Source organism: Loxodonta africana, chromosome 2 (assembly GCF_030014295.1).
Source record: "Loxodonta africana isolate mLoxAfr1 chromosome 2, mLoxAfr1.hap2, whole genome shotgun sequence".
Classification (NCBI taxonomy): domain Eukaryota; kingdom Metazoa; phylum Chordata; class Mammalia; order Proboscidea; family Elephantidae; genus Loxodonta; species Loxodonta africana.
This window is the reverse complement of record NC_087343.1, coordinates 223,606,177-223,631,908: the sequence shown is the minus strand read 5'-3', so window position 1 is coordinate 223,631,908 and position 25,732 is coordinate 223,606,177. Positions and strand designations below refer to the sequence as shown.

Here is a 25,732-nt window from a genome sequence, read left to right as displayed (position 1 = left end):
GGTTATGTGTCGACTTGGCTGGGCCATGATTCTCAATGGTCTGGTAGTTATGATGTAGTTTGGCAGTTATATAATGACGTGATTGCTTCCATGATGAGATTTAATATAATGTGATTACCTCCACCATGGCATCTGCTGTGAGCAGCCTATCAGTTGAAGAGGAGTTTCCTCGGATGTGTGGCCTGCATCTAATATAAGTGGACTTTCTGGCAAGGCTCATGGGCTTTTGCTTGCACTGGATCCTGCACGTGGCTCCTGTTCATCAGACCTCTGGTTCTTGGGACTTGAGCTAGCATCTTACTTGCCATCTTGATGGCCATTCTTGGGATTCATTGGTCTTCTCAGTCTGTGAGCCAGAAGCCTGCTGTCTGACCTGCTGATCTTGGGTTTGCCAGCCCCCGCGGCTATGTGAATCAGGAGAGGCCTCCAGCTTGACCCATGGACTTGGGACAGTCCAGCCTCTACAACCACATGAGCCATTACCTTGATAGAAATTTCTCTCTCTATATATTTATATGCTTCACTGGCTTGGCTTCTCTAGAGAACTCAGGCTAAGACAGTGTTCTTAGGCATTATTAGAATTGCTCATTAATTGTCTCTACTTTAGAATGTATGTTCTGTGAGCACAAGGCCCATGATGTTCCTGATCCAGTGCTGGCACATGGTGAGCACTCAAAAAATAATGCAGAGCTCTGATTAGGTTGTGCCCTTATGTAATTAAAGTCCTTAGGGTACACCAATGTTCATTGCAGCACTGTTTCCAGTAGCCAAAAGGTGGAAGCAACTTAAATGTCCATCAGCAGGTGAATGGGTAAACAAGATGTGGTATACACATACAATCGAATATTACTGAGACATAAAGAAAAATGATGTCCTAATAGATGTTACGCCATGGAAGAACCTTGAAAACATTTGTTGAGTGAAATAAGTCAGTCACAAAAGGACAAATATTGTATGATCCCACTTATATGAAATAGGCAAATGCATAGACAGCAAAGTTTATTAATGGCTACCTGGAGTGGGAGGGGAAACCCTGGTGGCAAAGTGGTTAAGAGTTTGGCTGCTAACCAAAAGGTCAGCAATTCGAATCTACAAGGTGCTCCTTGGAAACACTATGTGGTAGTTCTACTCTGTCCTATAGGGTTGCTATGAGACAGAATTGATTAGGCGACAATGGGTTTGGTTTTGGGGGGTTTTGGGAGTGAGAGGGAAGGGGAAACCTTAGCTCAGGGCGTGCTGAGGCTCTGTTAATAGTGGTGGAATAATTTGGAAGGAGACAGTGGTGATGTTTGCACGACATGATGAATGTAATCGATGTCACTGAATTATACATGTAAAAACACTGACTTGGCAAATGTTCTGTTGTATATATTTTTCATACAGTAAAACAAACAAACAGAAAGTTCTTTACACAGACAATTGCGTTTCCACTAATCAATTCCCTTATCAACAATGAAAAGGTAAACCAGTACGGTTTTGGGAATCCGAATATACATTTTGATAGGTGCATAAAATGTGGTATTTGTGAGCCCATTAGAAAATTAGACATTTCCCTGTGTGGGGTTTCTCAGGTGCGTTGAGTCAAGGCTAAGCAAATATTATTACACTTATCTCTCGCTGGAGGTTGGCTGATATTTAGCTCCAGATGCAAACCCCCGCCTTCTAGGGCAGAGCTCTGAGGAGAGGGTTTGTCTTACAGTTTTGAAGTATAGTTGAGCAGGGATCAGCCATGCTGACACCGAGATGCTTGGCTTTGTTTCTGAAAATGAATACTAAAAGATCCCACCCCATTCCCTTGTCAAGGGCTGATCTACAAGTAGGTTGCAGGATGCATGCGCACCCAAACCCCAGTTTGCCTAATGGGTGGCCATTATTATCAATACATTGGGCCGAGGGTTTGGATTTGGGACATTTTCTTCCCTGGAAGAGGCCAGGGGATTTGAACTTTGAAATGCAGAGCTTTGCCACAAAAGTATTATTATGACAAGGTGAAAGTTCCAGGGGAGTGGAAGGCACTAACCTCTGGGGCCTTACAGAACAACGTAGGGCTGAACTGACTCTGTAGAGGCTGTATGAGGTCCCTGTAGCTGCTGTAACAAATGCCCACAAACTGAGTGGCTCAAAACAACAGACATTTCTTCTCTCACAGTTCTGGGGGCCAGAAGTCCAAAATCAAGGTGTCAACAGGGTCACGTTCCCTCCAAAAGGTCTAGGAAAGAATCTGATCCTTGCCTCTTCCAGATTCTGGTGGCTCCACGCATTTCTTGGATTGTGGCCCCATCACTCCAATTTCTGCCTCCATCTTCATATTGCCTCCGCCTCTTCTGTATGTGTCAAATCTCCCTTTGCCTCTGTCTTATAAGGACAGTTGTGATGGCATATACAACCCACCTAGATAATCTAGGACAATCTCCCCAACCCAAGGTCCTTAACTTAATCACATCTGCAAAGACCCTATTTCCTCATAAGTTCACATTCACAGGTTCTAAGGATTATCTGATATCTTTGGGGGATAGCATTCAGGTGACCACAGGTGCATCATTCCACCTGTTGCCACAGTTCCCTTTTCTAATCATATAGAAGAGGTGGAGTCAGAGCAGTTAAGGAGGGTTCAGTTCACAGGGAGGCATATGTTAGATTTCCATCCATTTAAAGCACCAACAAGTGTAGACCCAGGCCAAGTTTTGAGCAAGGCTTTTCGTTCCAGACCCCGCCTTCAATCTAGAAAGGGGCACAACGTCAGTGGAGAGCCCTAGCCTGTGCCTGCTTGCTCCCTCCCCACTGGGGCGGTGAGTCTAATTTCTGTTGGGTTTTCCTGAGCCTGGGCAGCTGGCGGAGAGGGGCCATTTCTCATCTGCTATGGCTGGCAAGGGCTCAGACTCCCCCATCAGTAGCTCCGAGATCCTAGCCATTCCTGTCTCTGACTAGAGCCCTGATCTAAGACGACTCAGTGTTGCCTCCCCAGGCTCTTGCACTCAGCTCACGTTTGGGCTGAACTCACCTCACCTGGAGGCCACCTGTGGGAAGCCTATGGGCTCCTGAGATGGAGGCTGAGTTTTGGGGTTAGGAAGATCCCATAAGGAATCCTGATTTTGCCCTTCATTTGGTCCTTCTCTCATTCATTGGATGAAATTTACCAGATAGGCTTGAGCTAGGCTTTGGGGATACAGGGCTGAGCCAGGGTCACCACGGTCCAGCCATCGAAATGGGAGCAATCTCTCAGCACCGTGACCTGCCCTGCTGCAGGCTCTGCTCCCCGTCCATCCATGTCATCCCAAAACAACTGATGTGGGAGGTCCCCACCCAGCTTCCTAGCATCTGGACGCCTCAGTTATTGAGTCTGTAAAACAAGGAGGGATGGGAGTAACACCCTTGTGCTGTTGGGGGTGGGCCACGAGAAGAGAGTGTGTGTAAGGTGTGTGGCACAGAGCGGGGCTCAGAGTGAACGTTTCAGAACAATACCAAGCAGAGGGGCATTCCTATTCACATGGTAACTGGCCAAGGGCCAGCCCTAGGCTCTGACCCACAGGGATTCCCTTTATTAGGAAGGGGTCAAAGCTTGGAGCAGAGGCCCAGCCCCACTGTCCTGGCAGTGGGTAGGAGATAGCTTGCTTTCACAGAGGGACCCCTGTCCCTGGAGGCCATCACTTGGGGTTTGTCTGAAGCTGGTGGCAGGGCTGGAGGTGCCTCCACTTTGTCTAAACTCTGATTCTGAGGCTGCTGACCCCCCAACCTTACAGAGAAGAAGCTCTTCATCTCACCCAACCCTGACCCAAGGAAAACCAAGGCCCCAGGGCAGAGAATCAGGGTCAGAGTTCAGTTTCTAGGCAGTCCTATGTCTACCCTACCCATGTCCACCTTCCTCACCATGACCTGGGTGTTCTTGTGTCTGCATGTCCTTACAGACAGCCTGACAGCAATGACACAGCTTCTAGACCACCATTAGGTGCATGTTGATGCATTCGTGGAAACCAGCACCGATGCCCATGGAAAAGGTGGTTCCCCCACCTGGGCAGATGGACCACAGTGTGCCTGGCCATTGCCTCACCACTGAGGGAAGCATCTCCTTGCTCATTTACATCTGCTTCCTAGGGCAGCAGAGTATGTTTCTATAGAACCAAAGCTGCACCTAACAGCCATGTCTGCCATGCAGTTCAGATAAAAATGTGGTCATGCTTAGCATACTTAAAAAAAATAAAGGAAAAGGAAAGAAATTCTACTACCTGCAAAGCCTGCACGCTACTAACACTCCTGCATGTTTGTGGAGGATGGAGCTCTCCATTCCGTCCACTGCTGGCTTCGCCGTCCTTTCTGGAGTTCGGGTTCATGGCTACGCTGAAGGTGTAAGTCCTAGGGGAACAAACAGATGCTGTAAACAGATAAGCAATGACATTGGGAACAATGGAATATTATTCAGCCACAAAGAGAAATGAAGTCCTGATACATGCTGTAACATGGACTAACCTTGAAAACATTATACTGAGTGAAATAAGTCAGTCATGAAAGGACAAATATTGTATGATTCCACTTATATGAAATATCTAGAATAGACCAAAGTTTATTAGTGGTTACCAGAGGCAGAGGTGGCACAAGACGTTAAGCACTCGGCTACTAACTGAAAAGCTGGCGGTTCAGATCCACCCAGTGGCTCTTAAGGATGAAGACTTGGTGATCTACTGCCATGATGATTACAGTCAAGAAAATCCTAAGGGGGCAGTTCTGCTCTGTCACATGTGATGACCATGAGTAAAAATAGACTCTACGGCACCTAAGAACAACAACAGGGGCAGGAGGGAGGTGAGTCTTTACTTAGAGGGCATTGAGTTTCTGCTAATGGTGTGGAATAATTTTGAAAAGGAGAGTGATAATGGATGCATAATATGATAAGTGTAATCGATGTCACTGAATTGTACATGTAAAAATTGTTCCGGGTTCTCTTCTAAATCTGGCTTAAACTTCTGGTATTTCCCTGATGATGTATAATTGCAGTCATTTTTCAACTATCTGTAGCAAAATTTTGCTATCACGTGACACTAGTGGTGTTTTTAGATAATTTCCTCAATCCGTTTGATAGACTTTCTTTGGAATGAGCATGAATGTGGATCTCTTCCAATCAGTTGTCCAGGTAGCTGTCTTCCAAATTTCTTGACATACATGAGTAAGCGCTTCCAGTTTGGTATCTGTTTGTTGAAGCATCTCAATTGGTATTCCGTCAATTCCTAGAGCCTTGTTTCTCATCAATGCCTTCAGTGAATCTTGAACTTCTTCCTCAAGTACCAGCCGTTCTTGGTCATATACTGTCTCCTGAAATGGTTGAACATGGACCAATTCTTTTTGCTACAGTAACTCTGTGTATTCCTTCCATCTTTGTTTGATGCTCACTGTGTCACTCAATCTTTTGCCCATAGAATCCTTCTGTATTGCAACTCAAGGCTTGAATAGTCACTTCAAGTTCTTTCAGCTTGAGAAATGTGAGCATGTTCTTCCCTTTTGACTTTCCAACTGTGTATCTTTGCACATTTCATCATAACACTTTATCTTGTCTTCTTGAGCAATCCTTTGAAAACTGTTCATCATTTTTTCTGTTTTCTTTAGCTACTCTGTACTTAAGAGCAAGTTTCCAAGTATCTTCTGACATTCATTTTGGTCTTTTCCTCTTTTTCTGTCTCTTTAATGATCTTTCACTTTCTTCATGTATGATGTCCTCTCACAACTCTCTTGATTTTTGGTCATTAGTGCTCAGCGTGTCAAATCTATTCTTGAGATGGTCTCTAAGTTCGGGTGGGATGTATTCAAGGCTGTATTTTGGCTCTTCTGAACTTCCTTTGATTTTCTTCAGCTTCAACTTGAACTTGCACGTGAGTGATTAATGGTCTGTTTCATATTTGCCTCCTGGATTTGTCTTGGCTGGTGATGTTGAGCTTCTTCACTGTCTCTTTTCACAGATATAGTTGATTCCTGTGTAATCCATCTGGTGAGGTCCACATGCATAGCCACCACTTATGTTATTGAACAAAAGGATTTCTGATTAATAAATCTTTGGTCTTGTATAATTCTATCATGTGATCTCTGGCATCATTTCTACCATGAAGCCCACATTTTCCAACTACTGATTCTTCCTCTTTGTTTCCAACCTTTGCATCCCAATCACCAGTAATTATCAATGCATCTTGATTGCACATTTGATTAATTTCAGCCTATAGTAGGTTATAAAAATCTTGAATTTCTCCATCTTTGGCATTTATGGTTGTTGTGTTAATTTGAATAATACTGTGTTAACTGGTTTTCCTTGTATGTGTATGTATAGCTACCTGTCACTGACAGTGTTGTACTTCAGGATAGATCTTGAAATGTTCTTTTTAATGATGAATGTCAACTTCTAATGCTGTTATTTGAAAATATTTTAACAGCTGCATAATATTTAACATACGCATATATCATAATTTGAATAACCATTTCCCTAAATTGTCAGAAATGTAGGTCGCTTCCATTTTCAAAACTGCTTTCTAAAACCTGACAAAGAATATCTTTGTATACAAACCACGATTTCTTCCAGAAGATGGAGTCACAGAAGGAGACTATTTCTAAGCTTCTTCATGCCAATTGCTAAATTGCTTTCTAGAAATTTTCACTCCCATCAGCTTTGGAGGAATGCACCTAACTCACTATATGTTTCCTAGTGTTAATACTGTTTTCAAATAAAAAAGACAAAAAACAAGCAAACAATTCTTATTTGAGAGGTGAAAATGGTGCCTAATTTTATTTTGCATTTATTGCTGATGAACAGCAACTTTTATTTTCCATTTATTTCTTAGTCAATGCATTTCTCTTCTGTTCTTGTCCTTTGGCCATTTTTTCTGCATCAGTGCTTCTCTTAGCAATTTTTGAGTAAACTCTATATACGAAGACAACAGTAAGTGTCTTCTTGGTCAGTTAAATGAAAAAGTCAGATACAAGTCAACTGAGGGAGAAGTACTTGAGGGCTAGATGGTGTTCAGGGACATGTGAGCAACAGCTGGTGCAATTTATGGACGAAGAGAGTGCAGTGGTTAATCTGCTCAATTCTATGACTGTTAAGGGAATGTCAACTTTATTAATATTTTATTTGGTGAAAAGCACGTTTCTCACCTTGCTATATGGATTGTAATATTCTTTATGATATTTTAAAACATGTTGTTGTTAGTTACTGTCAAGTTGACTTTGGCTCATAGAAACTCTATGGGGCATTTCTACTCTGTCCTATAGGGTCGCTATGAGTCGGAATTGACTCAGCGGCACTGGGTTTTAACCTTATATATGACAGAAAGAAACATGAACATATATAAGTCAAATTCTGTGCTTTTAATAATCATTAAAGACAAATCTGGTCTCATTGTAATATCCCTTCCATTGCTTTCACCCATCCAGAAATCAGAAACAGGTCCATTTAAACTGCCGTCTATTTTTCATTGATTTTCTTTTTCTATTTAGTTCTTTAATCTATCAGGAGTTTATTTCAAAATATGATGTGAAGTATTTATTTTATATCTCTTTCCCTATTTCTGATGTGTCCTTCATCATGTAAGAATTTCCCAATAAAGCAGGCCTGCTCCTCTGTTCCACAACTCATCTGTGAATTTGCCTGACTGTAGTGGCTTGTGTGTTGCTGTGATGCTAGAAGATATGCCACCGGTATTTCAAATACCAGCAGGGTCATCCATGGTGGTCAGGTTTCAGTGGAGCTTCCAAACTAAGATAGACCAGGAAGAAGGACCTGGCAGTCTACTTCTGAAAAAAAAAATATTGGCCAGTGAAAATCTTATGAATAGCAGCAGAACATTGTTTGATATAGTGCTGGAAGATGAGCCCCTCAGGTTAGAACACACTCAAAATACGACTGGGAAGAACTGCCTCTTCAGAGTAGAGCTGACATTAATGACATGGATAAACCTTTCATTTGATGATGTGGCACGAATCAAAATGAGAAGAAACAGCTGCAAACATCCGTTAATAATCGGAACATGAAATGCACAAAGTATGAATCTAGGAAAATTGGAAGTAATCAAAAATGAAATGAAATGCATAAACATTGATATCCCAGGCATAAGTGAGCAGAAATGGACTGGTAGTGGCCATTTTGAATTGGATAATTGTATGGTCTACTACACTGGAAATGACAAATTGAAGAGGAATGGTGTCACATTCATTGTCAAAAAGAACATTTCAAGATCTATCCTGAAGTACAAGGCTGTCAGTGATAGGTTAATATCCACATGCCTACAAGGAAGACCAGTTAATATGACTATTATTCAAATTTACCCAACAACCACAAAAGCCAAAGATGAAGAAATTAAAAAATTTTTACCAACTTCTGCAGCCTGAAATTGATCAAACATGCAATCGAGATGCATTGATAATTACTAGTGATTGGAATGCAAAAGTTGGAAACAAAAAAGGACTGGTAGTTGGAAAATACGGCCTTGGTGATAGAAACAATGCTGGAAATTGCATGACAGAATTTTGCAAGACCAACAACTTCTTCATTGCAAAAACCATTTCTCAACAACAAAAAAAGTGACTATAGGGAGGGGCCAAGATGGCTGACTAGGTAGAAGCTACCTCAGATCCCTCTTGCAACAAAGACTTGGAAAAACAAGTGAATCAATCACATACATGACAATCTATGAACCCTGACCATCAAACACAGATCTAAAGACTTGACCTGAGTGACAGAGACTGAGAACAAACAACCACGGGGAAGCAGCGACTGTTTTCAGAGCCTGGAGCCAGCGTTCCAGTCAGAAAACCTTGGCACCAGGCTTTGGACTAGGCGCAGGGAAGCTGAACATGGCATCCTGTGACGGGGCAAACACGGGACGCAGCCCTACCCCCCAGAATTGACCTCGGGGGAAGCCCATCCAGTGCACGCAGGCAGCGCAGCGACGTGGCTGACAGGAGGAGAAGTCACTGGGAGGCAGCGACTGGTTTTGGAGCCGGGAGTGTGGCGTCCCAGCCGGGGAACCTTGGCGCTGGGCTTTGGATTGGGAGCAGAGGAACTGACCACGGCTTCTGAGACAGCACAAGCACAGGACGTGGGCCTGACCCTCGGAGGCAATCTCTACCCAGCCAACACACACAGGCTACATACCCCTCGGGAATCTCAGATAAAACAGTCATCCAAGCAAGATAAGTAACTTTGTCTATATTCCGGTGTGCTACTTTCTCCTATTTATCTGAACCCTCCCCTCCCCTTCCCAGGCGGCTTCATTAACATTGGAATTTCCTGAGCCAGAGAGTGAACTACGCCATGGTTTTTCTTTTTTTTGGTCTTTTCCTAACCCATTCTCCTGGCTTGAGAGAAGCAGCTACAAAAAACCCAGGGACCAAAAATCCTTCCCTAATTGAACTAAAAACACAGAACCAGCTCCAGCCAAGCACATGTGATCCACAGTCTTGGGCTTTCATCCCTACAGGGAAGAGGTGGCGATTATAATGCAAAGGCATTTCTGATAGGGATCTGACCGTAATTGTTTTAGCAGATTACTGAAAAGACAAGTTTCCCAGGTCTGATATCTCTGCGTATTCAACAGAGACCTCACTGACCCACAACAGGGAACTGAGGGCTGAAGCTCCCCCTAGACCACCTAGCCTCCAGCCTTAGGGGTGTAAGGAGGGTGACACCTACCAATCTGTAGAGGTACTTGCATTGGGGGCCTAACGTACAGCTGCAGAGCCCGCCCACCAAAGTGCTTTAGGAATAGAGACACACCTACCTCACTGGCACTTGGGGGAAGCCTGTCAGCATCATGCCCCCCCGCCGGAGTGTGAACCCCTGCTGCTACTAGAATCTGGTGCACACAGCTATCACCACTACTTCTCTAGGTGGATAGGTGACAGTCTGCACTACACACTTGGTGACCCAAAATCAGATTCTACTCAAGAATAGTGAATGGACTCTTAGGCTTATATATCTGGTAACAGCCCAAACCAGCTGGTAATAGGACTTAAGTGATTCAAGGGCTACAACAATCAAGACAGCGCAATCTAGTAGCCCATCTACGTATATTGAAAGAAAACAAGATAAGACTCAGTGAGCAAATATAGAATAAATCCCTACAACATCTTAGAGATGGCTCAGAGACAGCAGTCAATATCAAAGCACATAAAGAAGCAGACCATGATTGCTTCTACAACTCCCCAAATTAAAGGATCAAAATCTTTCCCAAATGAAGATATGATCCTGGAATTGCCAGATACAGAATATAAAAAACTAATTTACAGAATGCTTCAAGACATCAGGGATGACCTCAGAAATGAAATAATGCAATCTACAGAAAAAGCCAAGGAACACACTGATAAAGCAGTTGAAGAACTCAAAAAGATTATTCAAGAACATAGTGGAAAAATTAATAAGTTGCATGAATCCATAGAGAGACAGCATTCAGAAATCCAAAAGATTAACAATAAAATTACAGAATTAGACAATGCAATAGGAAGTCAGAGGAGCAGACTTGAGCAGTTGGAATGCAGAGTGGGAAATCTGGAGGACTAGGGAATTGACACCAATATAGCTGAAAAAAATCAGATAAAAGAATTAAAAAAAATGAAGAAACCCTAAGAATCATGTGGGACTCTATCAAGAAGAATAACTTGCATGTGACTGGAGTCTCAGAACAGGGAGGGATATCAGAAAACACAGAGAGAATAGTTGAAGATCTGTTGGCAGAAAACTTCCCGGACATCATGAAAGATGAAAGGATATCTATCCAAGATGCTCATCGAACCCCATTTAAGATTGATCCAAAAAGAAAGTCACCAAGACATATTATCATCAAACTTGCCAAAACCAAAGATAAAGAGAAAAATTTAAAAGCAGCCAGGGATAAAAGAAAGGTCTCCTACAACGGAGAATCAATAAGAATAAGTTCAGACTACTCAGCAGAAACCATGCAGGCAAGAAGGCAATGGGATGACATATATAGAGCACTGAAGGAGAAAAACTGCCAGCCAAGGATCATATATCCAGCAAAACTCTCTCTAAAATATAAAGGCGAAATTAAAGTATTTACAGATAAACACAAGCTTAGAGAATTTGCAAAAACCAAATCAAAGCTACAAGAAATATTAAAGGAAATTGTTTGGTCAGAAAACCAATAATATCAGATACCAGTACAACACAAGGTCACAGAACAGAACATCCTGATATCAACTAAAATAGGGAAATCACAAAAACAAATTAAGATTAATTTTAAAAAGAAACAAATGCTCAAAACAGGGAATCATTGAGGTCAATACGTAAAAGATTACAATAATCAAAAAGAGGGACTAAATACAGGTGGCATAGAACTGCCATATGGAGAGGGATACAAGGCGATATAGGACAATACAAGTTAGGTTTTCACTTAGAAAAATAGGGGTAAATATTAAGGTAACCACAAAGAGGTATAACAACTCCATAACTCAAAATAAAAACCAAGAAAAACTCAGCAAACATAAAGTCAAATACTATGAAAATGAGGAACACACAATTTACAAAGAAAAACGTCTCAGCACAAGAAAGTAAGTGGAAAAATGAAATTGTCAACAACACACATAAAAAGGCATCAAAATGACAGCACTAAACACATACTTATCTATAATTACGCTGAATGTAAATGGACTAAATGCACCAATAAAGAGACAGAGAGTCTCAGACTGGATAAAGAAACACGATCCGTCTATATGCTGCCTACAAGAGACACACCTTAGACTTAGAGACACAAACAAACTAAAACTCAAAGGATGGAAAAAAATATATCAAGCAAACAATAAGCAAAAAAGAGCAGGAGTAGCAATATTAATTTCTGACAAAACAGACTTCAAAGTTAAATCCACCACAAAAGATAAAGAAGGACACTACATAATGATTAAAGGGACAATTGACCAAGAAGATATAACCATATTAAATATTTATGCACCCAATGACAGGGCTGCAAGATACATAAAACAAATTTTAACAGAACCGAAAAGTGAGATAGACACCTCCACAATTATAGTAGGAGACTTCAACACACCACTTTCGGAGAAGGACAGGACATCCAGTAAGAAGCTCAATAGAGACACGGAAGACCTAATTGCTACAATCAACCAACTTGACCTCATTGACTTATACAGAACTCTCCACCCAACTGCTGCAAAGTATACTTTTTTTTCCAGCGCACATGGAACATTCTCTAGAATAGACCACATATTAGGTAATAAAACAAACCTTTGCAGAATCCAAAACATCGAAATATTACAAAGCATGTTCTCAGACCATAAGGCCATAAAAGTGGAAATCAGTAACAGAAAAATTAGGGAAAAGAAATCAAATAGTTGGAAGCTGAACAATACCCTGCTCCAAAAAGACTGGATTATAGAAGACATTAAGGAGGGAATAAAGAAATTCATAGAATGCAACGAAAATGAAAATACTTCCTATCAAAACCTCTGGGACACAGCAAAAGCAATGCTCAGAGGTCAATTTATATCAATAAATGCACACATACAAAAAGAAGAAAGAGCCAAAAGCAGAGAACTGTCCCTACAACTTGAACAAATAGAAAGTGAGCAACAAAAGAACCCATCAGGCACCAGAAGAAAACAAATAATAAAAATTAGAGCTGAACTAAATGAATCAGAGAACAGAAAAACAATTGAAAGAATTAACAAAGCCAAAAGCTGGTTCTTTGAAAAAATTAACAAAATTCATAAACCATTGGCCAGACTGACTAAAGAAATACAAGAAAGGAAACAAATAACCCAAATAAGAAACAAGATGTGCCACATCACAACAGACCCAACTGAAAGTAAAAGAATCATATCAGATTATTATGAAAAATTGTATTCTAAGAAATTTGCAAACCTAGAAGAAATGGATGAATTCCTAGAAAAACACTACCTACCTAAACTAACACAATCAGAAGTAGAACAACTAAATAGACCCATAACAAAAAAAGAGATTGAAACGGTAATCAAAAAACTTCCAACAAAAAAAAAGCCCTGGCCCGGATGGCTTTACTGCAGAGTTCTACCAAACGTTCAGAGAAGAGTTAACACCACTACTACTAAAGGTATTTCAAAGCATAGAAAATGACGGAATACTACCTAACTCATTCTATGAAGCTGCCATATCCCTGATACCAAAACCAGGTAAAGACATCACAAAAAAAAAGAAAATTACAGACCTATATCCTCATGAACATAGATGCAAAAATCCTCAACAAAATTCTAGCCAATAGAATTCAACAACATATCAAAAAAAAAAATAATCCACCACGACCAAGTGGGATTTATACCAGGTATGCAAGGCTGGTTAATATTAGAAGAACCATTAATGTAATCCACCATATAAATAAAACAAAAGACAAAAACCACATGACCTTACCAATTGATGCAGAAAAGGCATTTGACAAAGTCCAACACCCATTTATGATAAAAACTCTTACCAAAATAGGAATTGAAGGAAAATTCCTCAACATAATAAAGGGCATCTATACAAAGCCAACAGCCAACATCACTCTAAATGGAGAGAGCCTGAAAGCATTTCCCTTGAGAATGGGAACCAGACAATGATGCCTTTTATCACCACTCTTATTCAACATTGTGCTAGAGGTCCTAGCCAGAGCAATTAGGCTAGACAAAGAAATAAAGGGTATCCGGATTGGCAAGGAAGAAGTAAAATTATCTCTATTTGCAGATGACATGATCTTATACACAGAAAATCCTAAGGAATCCTCCAGAAAACTACTGAAACTAATAGAAGAGTTTGTCAGTCTCAGGTTATAAGATAAACATACAAAAATCACTTGGATTCCTCTACATCAACAAAAAGAACATCGAAGAGGAAATCACCAAATCAATACCATTCACAGTAGCCCCCAAGAAGATAAAATACTTAGGAATAAATCTTACCAAAGATGTAAAAGACCTATATGAAGAAAACTACAAAGTACTACTACAAGAAACTAAAAAGGACCTACTTAAGTGGAAAAACATACCTTGCTCATGGATAGGAAGATTTAACATAGTAAAAATGTCTATTCTACCAAAAGCCATCTATACATACAATGCACTTCTGATCCAAATCCCAATGTCATTTTTTAATGTGATGGAGAAACAAATCACCAACTTCACATGGAAGGGAAAGAAGCCTCGGATAAGTAAAGCATTACTGAAAAAGAAGAAGAAAGTGGGAGGCCTCACTCTACCTGATTTTAGAACCTATTATACAGCCACAGTAGTCAAAACAGCCTGGTACTGGTACAACAACAGGCACATAGACCAATGGAACAGAATTGAGAACCCAGATATAAATCCATCCACATATGAGCAGCTGATATTTGACAAAGGCCCAGTGTTAGTTAATTGGGGAAAAGACAGTCTTTTTAACAAATGGTGCTGGCATAACTGGATATCCATTTGCAAAAAAATGAAACAGGACCCATACCTCACGCCATGCACAAAAACTAATTCCAAGTGGATCAAAGACCTAAACATAAAGACTAAAATGATGAAGATCATGGAAGAAAAAATAAGGACAACGTTAGGAGCCCTAATAAAAGGCATAAACAGAATACAAAATATTACCAAAAATGTTGAACAGAAACCAGATAAGTGGGAGCTCCTAAAAATCAAACACCTATGCTCATCTAAAGACTTCACCAAAAGAGTAAAAAGACCACCTACAAATTGGGAAAGAATTTTCAGCTATGACATCTCTGACCAGCACCTGATCTCTAAAATCTACATGATTCTGTTAAAACTCAACCACAAAAAGATAAACAACCCAATCCAAAAGTGGGCAAAGGATATGAACACGCACTTCACTAAAGAAGATATTCAGGCAGCTAACAGATACATGAGAAAATGCTCTCGATCATTAGCCATTAGAGAAATGCAAATTATACTACGATGAGATTCCGTCTCACTCCAACAAGGCTGGCATTAATCCAAAAAACACAAAATAATAAATGTTGGAGAGGCTGCAGAAAGATTGAAACTCTTATATACTGCTGGTGGGAGTGTAAAATGGTACAACCACTTTGGAAATCTATCTGGCGTTTTCTTAAAAAGTTAGAAATAGAACTACCATTAAAAAAAAAAAAAGCTTTTTTTTTTTTTTACAACCCAGAAATCCCACTCCTTGGAATATACCCTAGAGAAATAAGAGCCTTCACACGAACAGATATATGTACTCCCAGGTTTATTGCAGCTCTGTTTACAATAGCAAAAAGCTGGAAGCAACCAAGGTGTCCATCAACGGATGAATGGTTAAATAAATTGTGGTATATTCACACAATGGAATACTACGCATCGATAAAGAACAGTGACGAATCTGTGAAACATTTCATAACATGGAGGAACCTGGAAGGCATTATGCTGAGTGAAATTAGTCAGATGCAAAAGGACAAATACTGTATAAGACCACTATTATAAGATCTTGAGAAATAGTATAAACTGAGAAGAACACAAACTTTTGTGGTTACGAGGGGAGGAGGGAGGGAGAGTGGGAGAGGGTTATTTACTGATTAGTTAGTAGATGAGAACTACTTTAGGTGAAGGGAAGGACAATACTCAATACATGGAAGCTCAGCTCAACTGGACTGGACCAAAAGCGAAGAAGTTTCCGGGATAAAATGAATGCTTCAAAGGAGCAAGGGCGGGGGTTTGGGGACTATGGCTTAAGGGGACTTCTAAGTCAGTTGGCAAAATAATACTACTATGAAAACATTCTGCATCCTACTTTGAAATGTGGCGTCTGGGGTCTTAAATGCTAACAAGCAGCCATCTAAGATGCATCAATTGGTCTCAACCCACCTGGATCAAAGGAGAATGAAGAACACCAAGGTCACACGATAACTATGAGCCCAAGAGACAGAAAGGGCCACATGAACCAGAGACTTACATCATCCTGAGACCAGAAGAACTAGATGGTGCCCGGCCACAACCGATGACTGCCCTGACAGGAAGCACAACAGAGAACCCCTGAGGGAGCAGGAGATCGGTGGGATGCAGACCCCAAATTCTCATAAAAAGACCAGACTTAATGGTCTGACTGAGACTAGAAGAATCCTGGTGGTCACGGTCCCCAAACCTTCTGTTGGCCCAGGACAGGAACCATTCCCGAAGACAACTCATCAGACATGGAAGGGACTGGACAACGGGTTGGAGAGAGATGCTGATGAAGAGTGAGCTACTTGTATCAGGTGGACACTTGAGACTGTGTTGGCTTCTCTTGTCTGGAGGGCAGAGAGGGTTAGAAACTGGCAAAATTGTCATGAAAGGAGAGACTGGAAGGGCTGACTCATTACGGGGAGAGTAAGTGGGAGTATGGAGTAAGATGTATATAAGTTTATATGTGATAGACTGACTTGATTTGTTCACTTGAGCTCAATAAAAATTATTAAAAAACAAAAACAAAACAGTGACTATACATTTGGACCTCATCTGATGGAATACACAGGAATCAAATTGACTACATATGTGGAAAGAGACAATGGGAGAAGCTCAATATTACCAGTCAGAACAAGGCTAGGAGCTGACTGCAGAACAGACCATCAATTTCTCACATGCAAGTTCAAGTTGAAGCTGAAGAAAATTACAGCAAGTCCACAAAAGTCAAAGTACGACCATGAGCATATCCCACCTGAGAGAGGTGGGGTCAAGATGGCGGAGTAGTCAGAGACTTCTTGTGGTCCCTCTTAAAACAAAAACTGAAAAAACAAGTGAATCATTTTTGTATTACAAGCTAGAAGCCCTGAATGTCAAAGGAAAAATTGAGGAATTGGACTGAGCAGCAGTCAGAGGGAGAAACAGTTCAGAAGCAGCGAGGAGTTGCCAGACCCGACCCAGCAGGAACTGGCACCCCTCAGGCCATTTTCACTGGGGCGAGCATGGTGAGGCAAGCAGAGGCATTCAGGATGCTTTTTCCACATCGGGAGAGGTCAAATGGTGGAGAGTCTGCTCAACGCTCCAAAACAAACGAGAAGTGACCCTCAATCGACAAATGATAAGTACTTGCATTTAACCTACCACAATCCCAAAATATACCCCTTTGGGAAAATCTCTCTCCCACTTACCTTTTCCCTTCCCACTTTGTGCTGTGTCCCAGCTGACTACATCCCCTGGGCTAAAACAAGGACCCTGCACTCGCCCTGAGCCATTCTCCTGTTGGAGAGAGACCAAATTAATAAACATGGGAAAAATAATCTGCCAGCTCCCCTAAACTGGGAACTCAGAGCAGAAACAGCTCCTTTGTCTAGGCACAGGCATAAGGGGTCCACAGACTTTGAATGCCTTTCACCACTGTATAGAACTGTGTGGGCTCATTTCAACAGTGTAGGCCCTCATTAGCACAGTGCGACAGGGTATATACCTTGAGTCTAACTTCAACTGTTTCAGCTACGTGCTGGGGAGGCAGGTTTGTATCATTTGACATCGCTCTGCCTATTATGTAGGGTCCTCACCTACACACATCAGGGGCCTGAGGACTGGTGACTCCACTCATGACACCTAGCCACCCATGACAGGGGTCCAAGAATAAGTGGTGCCTCCCAGTCCTTACAGCCAACAGCATTGGGTACCCACAGTCCAGCTGCAAAACGTACCCACCTATGTGCTCCAGGGAACAGGGACATACTTTCCTCACAGACACCCAGGAGCAGGTGCCAGCCCTGTGCCTTCCTCAGCGTGTGACCCCCCTGCTTCAGCCAGATACCTGTGCCTACGCCAATCACCCTTGCTTGCCTAGGACTGTAGGTGAGAGCCTGCACCACACACTTGGTGACTGACTATCTGGATACCTGAGCTGAATCCATACAAGAAAAGTGAATGGACTCCTGGGTTCATATACCTAGTATCAACTGTAACCACCAAGTGACAGGATGTTAGAGCTTCAAAGGCACCAATAATCAAACTAGCTCACTCGAGAAGCCTATTTGGGCATATCAAAACAAAACAAAACAAAACAAGAAGCTAGGACAAAGTAAGCAAACATAAAATAAATTAATACAATAACTTATTGACGGCTTGGAGACAACAGTCAATATCAAATCACATGAAGAGGCAGAACACAATGGCTTCAGTGAGCTCCCAAAACAAAGAATCAAGAAATCTTCCAGATGAAGATAATTTCTGGAATTACTGGAGGTAGAGTACAAAAGATTAATATTCAGGACTCTTCAAAGGATCAGGAAGGAGATCAGGCAAAATGAAGAACAAGCCAAGGAACACACAGACAAAGCATTAGAGGAACTTAAACAGACTAGACAAGAACATAATGACAAAATTTATAGGCTGCAAGAATCCATAGAGAGACAGCAAACAGGAATTCAGAAGATTACCAATAAAATTTCAGATTTAGACAATTCAATAGTATATCCCACCGGAACTTATAGACCAACTCAAGAACAGATTTGATGCATTGAACGCTAATGACCAAAGATCAGGCAAGTTGTGAAATGACATCAAGGACATTATACATGAAGAAAGCAAAAGGTCATTAAAAAGACAAGAAAGAAAGAAAAGACCAAAATGGATGTCAGAAGAGATTGTGAAACTTGCTCTTGAACGAGGAATAGCTAAAGCAAAAGGAAGAAATGATGAAGCAAAAGAGCTGAACAGAAGATTTCAAAAGGCAGCTTGAGAAAACAGAGTAAAGTATTACAATGAAATGTGGAAAGATCTGGAGTCAGAAAACCAAAAGGGAAGGACACACTCAGCATTTCTAAAACTGAAAGAACTGAAGAAAAAATTCAAGTCTTGAGTTGCAATATTGAAGGATTCTATGGGCAAAATACTGAAGGATGCAGGAAGCATCCAAAGAAGATGGAAGGAATACACAGAGTCAGTCGATGTTCAACCATTTCAAGGACATAGCATATGATCAAGAACCAATAGTACTGAAGGAAGAAGTCCAAGCTGCACTGAAGGGAATGGCAAAAAACAAGGCTCCAGGAATTGATGGAATGCCAACTGAGATGTTTCAACAAAAGGATGCAATGCTGGAAGTGTTCATTCATTCGTCTATGCCAAGAAATTGGGAAGACAGCTACCTGGCCAACCGACTGGAACAGATCCATATTTGTGCCCATTCCAAAGAAAAGTGATCCAATAGAATGTGGAAATTATTGAACAATATCATAGGCAAGTAAAATTTTGCTGAAGATCATTCAAAAGTGGTTGCAGAAGTACATCGACAAGGAACTGCCAGAATTCAAGCCAGATTCAGAAGAGGACGGAGGACGTGGAAGTAGAGATATCACTGCTGATGTCAGATGGATCTTGGCTGAATGCAGAGAATAACAGAAAGATGTTTACCTGTGCAAAGCTGACCTATGCAAAGGTAAACATCGAGTGTGTGGATCATAACAAATTATGGATAACATTGTGAAGAAGGGAATTCCAGAACACTTAATTGTGCTCATGAGGAACCTTTACGTAGATCAGGAGGCAGTCATTCAAAAAGAACAGGGGGATACTGCTTGGTTGTATCCTTTCACTATACTTATTCAATCTGTTTGCGGAGCAAATGATCTGAGAAGCTGGATTATATGAAGAAGAACGAGAAATCAGGATGGAGGAAGACTCATTAACAACCTGTGATATGCAGATGATACAACCTTCCTTGCAGAAAGTGAAGAGGACTTGAAGCACTTATTAATGAAGATCAAAGACCACAGCCTTCAGTATGGACTGCACTGCAAAATAAAGCAAACAAAAATCCTAACAACTGGACCAATGACCAACATCATGATAAACAGAGAAAAGATTGAAGTTGTCAAGGATTTCATTTTACTTGGATCCACAATCAACAGCCATGGAAGCAGCAGTCAAGAAATCAAAAGATGCATTGCATTGGGTAAATCTGCTGCAAAGGACCTCTTCAAAGCGTTGAAGAGCAAAGATGTCACCTTGAAGACTAAGGTGCTCCTGACCCAAGCCATGTTATTTTCAATTACATCATATGCATGTGAAAGCTAGACAATTAATAATGAAGACTGAAGAAGAATTGACGCCTTTGAATTGTGGTGTTGGTGAACAATATTGAATATACCAGGGACTGCCAAAAGAACAAACAAATCTGTCTTAGAAGTACAACCAGAATGCTCCTTAGAAGCAAGGATGGTGAGACTGCGTCTTACATACTTTGGACATGTTGTCAGGAGGGATCAGTCCCTGGAGAAGGACATCATGCTTGGCAGAGTACAGGGTCAGCAGAAAAGAGGAAGACCCTCAATGAGGTGGACTGACACAGTGGCTGCAGCAATGAGCTCAAGCATAACGATTGTAAGGATGGCTCAGGACCGGGCAGTGTTTCGTTCTGTTGTGCATAGGGTTGCTATGAGTCAGAACTGACTCGACGGCACCTAGCAACAACAACAACAACATGTCAAATAGACATCACCTGTCTATCAGTGTGTCTTATCATGGTGTTTTGCGTGTTGCTATGATACTGGAAGCTATGCCACCAGTATTTCAAATGGCAGCAGGTTTACCTATGGTGGACAGGTTTCAGTAGAGCTTCCAGACTAAGCTAGATCAGGAAGAAAAGCCCGACAACCTACTTCTGAAAATTAGTCAATGAAAACCACATGGATTACAACAGCATATTGTCCAATATAGTTCTGGAAAATGAGCCCCTAGGTAGGAATATGTTCAAAATACACAGTGGCCGCAACAATGGACTCGAGAGTACCAACAATCGTAAAGATGGCACAGGACTGGGCAACGTTTTGTTCTGCCGTACATGGTGTTGCCAGCAGTCAGAGCCAACTTCACGTCAGCTAACGGCAACATAGCAAATAGATTTACTTTGTTCATGTTTTCTCATAGTTTCAGAGGCCAACAGATATGTAATGCATATCTTCGTTGAGGCTGATCAATGATCATGAGTAGACCAAGAACATTCATATTGGAGCGAGTGATATATCCCTATTCAAATGCAGATGCTCTAAGTGCTAGAGACACAGTTAACAGAGTCTCATTTTAACACAGGAAATGTTGGTTTGTTTCCCTTTCCTGAGGGCAAGGCAGGGGCACCCGCACCCAGTTTGCAGCTCACTATGCAGACAGCAAGGCCTCCTTATCTATAAATAACATCGGTGAAGTTTACAGTCAGAGAGAAAATTGAGGTTTTTTTTTCTGCTAGTCTTTCAAATGAAATATAAGCAAGATTATGATGAGAACAGTGGTGACGGGAGCAGAAAGGGAAGGGTGCAAGCATTTGAATATTTTTTGTTTTTCTCTTTAACTTAAGAGAACCCCTTAATGGTTAACTCATACCGTAGAAATGTACGGGTTTAAATTCTCCCTGGTTTTTCAAAAGGGGATAGTTGGTTTGGGGAGCGTGTAGACAGAGAACCTTTATTAACTATGTCTGAACTATTTGACGCTAGCTAGCTCTGTGATTTTTGAAAAGTCATTTGAGGTACAAGGCTTAAGCACTGAAGATCTTCTCATCTTGGCTAGAAGATGATAACGTTCTTCTCTAAGGTTCCTGGGCCCTCTGCTCTTCGTTCTGTGTTATGCTGCATACATCCTTTGACGTGAAGAATTGAAAACCGCCTATTGGAACGCATGAATACAATCCTCCACCTCCAGTCACTCTCCAAATCTCATCTGATCTTTTTCCTTAAAGTAACAGACAAATGTTGTAGTGTGATTTTGTTGTAGAGTCCCAGAAATAGCTGGTATAAAGCGGGAGTAGCTGTATTGGTGATGGGGGACTAATGTATTAATTGCCAAGTAACAGGCATAGTAGAGGCATTGGTGGTTCGGTGGTAGAATTCTTGACTTCCGCGAGGAAGACCTGGTTTGGTTCCTGGCCAGTGCACCTCATATGCAGCCACGACCTATCTCTCAGTGGAGGCTTGCGTGTCGCTGTGATACTGAACAGGTTTCAACGGAGATTCCAGACCTAGATGGACTCGGAAGAAAGGCCTGGAGATCTACTTCTGAAAAACCAGAAAATGAAAACCCTACGGATTACAACCAATCTGTTGTGCATGGGGTTGCCATGAGTTGGGGCACCTAAGGGTAACAATAAACATCGTAGTTGCAATTACATACCCGGAAATGTGCTGCGAATTGTGTAGAAGAGAGGGAGATTCCTCACTGGGGTATTTCCATATCTATCCTAGGGCATTGTAATGCTAGTAGTTCTTGCCAACTTTCTCTGCAAGGTGTGACTTCCATGGCCACTCCTAGGAGGTATTTATCAAATGTCTCGACAACTATCTGTCTGCCCACAGGTAACATAGCCTTCATACACTGTCATCTGGCCACATCTCCCTCTTCTTAACAGGTTAGTGATGTGTTAAAGCCTTCGACGATTGTTTTCTGACTTAAAAAGCTTTAGATGTTTAGTAAGGTACATTCCTGGGAGTGTTAAAAGGCATCTGAGACAACTGAGTCTGAGAGCTCTTGGCTCTGCCACCCTGGCCTATAACCACACTCAACAGTTAGAGTTTGTCAGGGGGTCTCAACGCTCCCCCAGCGAGGATGGACCAACCAGACACCCAGAGCCCACCGCAGTACGGAGTTTTTTCTCTTTTTGTTGCAATGCTTGTTAATATTTACTGAGTCCAAGGGAAGCTTGTTTCTAGAAAGCTTGTTTCTGGAAAGGACAGTCCTAGAAACGTCAGCCACAAAGACTGGGAGGTTGATGACAAGTGACTGATAATGTTAATCGTGAAGCAACACATATAATAGCCACAAACTCATTCCTACAGGGTCTTTGCTGCATAGTTCTACAAAGACCCGGTTTGACAGTTGTCTGGTGGGTTTTGGGACAGAGAAACTCTCCCATCCTGAGTGAAGGATGTACTAAGGGACAGAGGCCACAGACGAGCCCCAAGCTTCCTAGAATTAAGGTGGTCAGTGAGGGTAACCAAGGTCTCCTCTCCTGCTATTCCTTAAACCATTTATTGGATCGGGTCTGACATTGTTGGTTCTAAAATGATGTAAGTGCTTCCTTAGTTGTGTGACTTGATCCAGGCTTTTCCTCCCATGCCCTGGCCTCGTTTTCTCAGCTCTCAGGTAGAAGGGTTGTATTTGACTCTCTCTCATTTGCTATTTTTGTTAGTTGCTGTCCAGCTGGCTTCGCCTTACGGCAACATTACATACAATGGAAAGGAATGTTGCTCAGTCCTGTGCCATCTTCATCATGTTTGAGCCTAGTGTTGTGGCTGCTGTGTCAATTCATCCCATTGAGGGTTTCCTTTGTTTTTGCTGACCCCCTACTTTACCAAACATGATGTCCTTGTCTAGGGATTGGTGTTTCCTGATGACGTGTCCAAAGTAAACGAGCCGAAGTCTCGCCATCCTTGCTTCTAAGGAGCATTCTGGTTGTATTTCTTCTAAGACTGGTTTGTTCATTGTTTTGGCCATCCACGGTATATTCACTATTCTTCTCTACTGTCTTTGTAGCACCAACACCCTGTCATTTTGATATGACCACTGGGTCCGTGTACTTACCTCCAACAACACCACTGTGCTTTTCCTGAACAACTGGTGTGCAGGTAACTGGGATGGCTGTAGACTGTTGTACTGCGTGTGTGTCCCTTTTTGCCTTGGGTGTGGGAAGGCTCGAAACCAGGGCTCTCACAGCCTGCACTGTGGGTACTAACCTCAGTCCTTATTTTGTCTTCTTGCCTTTATTCTCTCTTTGAACCAATTTTCTTGTATTATTTTCTTTAAATTTAACATGGATCAATTTATATTTTGAATAAGTAATGCATTTGCATAGTTCAAAAAAAAAGTTATGAAATGGTAGAGAGCAAAGATTCTCCCTTCCATTCCTGTCCCAGGCACCCAGATCCTACCCTCACAGGTAATAGCTGTTAGGGACTTCTAGAGATTTCCTCTTCCAGGGATGTTTAAAGGCATATATATGTACATAAATGCCTATTGTGTGTGTGTGTATATATATATATATATATATATGCACACAAATCTTTGTTACTTACTTCCTCCTTTCCCACAAATAGTATATACTATACACGGTGTTTGGCAACTAATCTTTGTCATTTAACAATCTATCTTGGATATTTCTTCATATCAGCACATAAAACACTCCCTAATGGTTATTTTACAGATGCAAGTATTCTGCTTTATGGATGTACCACAATGTATGTCACCTACTTATTTTTAATTTAATTATAACTTCTTTAGGATGTTTAAGTAATGGTTAAAAACATGAGCTATGGGCTAGGATGGGGTTTGAATTCTGCTTCCTCTACTCACTAGCTGTATTATTTTATCTCTCTGTGCCTCAGTTTCATCGACTGTAAAATGGGACAATAACAGTGTGTATCTTGTGGGCTACTGTAGGAATTAAATGAGTAATGGCAATGTGTATAGCAGAGCTGGGCAATGCTAGTGTTTAAAGTTCTTATGCATCTCTTAAGCTGCCTTAAAATTGATTTGAATGAAGTGTATTGAATAACTCAATACATCAATAAATAAAACCATGTGACTACTGCTGCATTTTCTTCGTTTATATTTTACAATACACCAAAAAAAACAAACCAAACCCAGGGCCGTCGAGTCAATTCCGACTCATAGCGACCCTGTAGGACAGAGTAGAACTGCCCCATAGAGTTTCCAAGGAGCGTCTGGTGGATTTAAATGGCTGACCTTTTGGTTAGCAGCCGTAGCACTTAACCACTATATCACCAGAGTTTCCTTACAACACACAGGGCTTATTAATTAGGGTAAGAAGCTAAATGGTCTTAAGTTAAGGTAATATGGAACGTAAATCTGTTTGCAGAGACCAGAACATTGGGCTCTGACTATAATCCACTCTTGTGTGTTGAGCTGCCTTTGTGTTTTGTTGGGAAGCCCAATGGCACAAATGCTACCCTTGGTTTCTTATACAGGCCAGTGTATTAATGGCTAGCCTCAATTTATTAATAGACTAGCAGGAAGGAATATAATATTTACCTAAAGAAACCAGTTATAGTCACCCAATCTCTTTTTCTTAAAAAAAATTTCCAGAAAATACTTATAATTTTTAATTTCTATTTCTTGTAAAATCTAGCCATTTGCCCTAAGAGCTTCTGCTAGGTACTGTTTGTTTTGGTTTGGGTAAAATGACTAATAAACAATCATTTATGTCAGCTCTTCAAAATACATTTTTTCTTAATTAGTCAAAATGCTAGCCCTGTTAGTTTTGCATAGATTCAATTCTGACAATTTAAAGTAGCTTCCAATGACTACTCAAAAAAAATTGCATAATTTTCATAGTTTTGCCTTGTATACCAACTTCAGCAGGAACAGGTACAGGAAAAAGTTCTCTGGTTGTATAGATAAAAGTGGAAAATATTTCTTCACAGCAAATGTCCAACATAGATCTGAAAATGTGTAGACTGAACAGATTGTTAACACATCTATGTTTGACTTATTGATTTATTTGTAGAGAAAACAAACAAACAGGGAGGCTGCAAGATTTCTGACAGAATTAAGAAAGTGAGTAAAATAGTGAAATGATTTTAAAGCATCCCTCCATGGAGGCATGGGCTTGGCTGAATCAGTGCTTTTCCAGCCTGTCTTCACCAGCAACACACCTCTATAGGTGCCAGGAAGTCCTGGACCACAACAGAGGGCATTTCTATGTTCCTTATTCCCCTGTTCCTCCCACTCTCATCATTCAGTTCTTCCAACAACCTGCCTTATGGAAACCTTGTGCCATGAGCTCCATACCGTCAAGTACACATGTGAAGCAATGCAGCCT

At 41.2% G+C, this 25,732-nt stretch overlaps 1 protein-coding gene and 1 long non-coding RNA gene across 7 annotated transcripts in view; one reads left to right on the top strand and one right to left on the bottom strand.

Moving 5' to 3' along the window:
- The window catches only part of UBASH3A (ubiquitin associated and SH3 domain containing A), an 81,783-nt gene that overhangs the window by 27,040 nt on the left and 29,011 nt on the right, over nt 1-25,732 (bottom strand). For all 6 annotated transcript variants that reach the window (XM_064279492.1, XM_064279493.1, XM_064279491.1 and 3 more), the window contains exon 7: nt 4,224-4,350. In XM_064279492.1, the coding sequence (XP_064135562.1) occupies nt 4,224-4,350 (127 nt within the window). The remainder of the gene's footprint in view (nt 1-4,223; nt 4,351-25,732) is intronic.
- The window catches only part of LOC111753090 (uncharacterized), a 29,754-nt gene continuing 5,918 nt past the window's right edge, over nt 1,897-25,732 (top strand). Inside the window, exons 1-2 of the long non-coding RNA XR_010321067.1 lie at nt 1,897-22,303; nt 23,428-23,519. This is a non-coding gene — a long non-coding RNA (uncharacterized LOC111753090). The remainder of the gene's footprint in view (nt 22,304-23,427; nt 23,520-25,732) is intronic.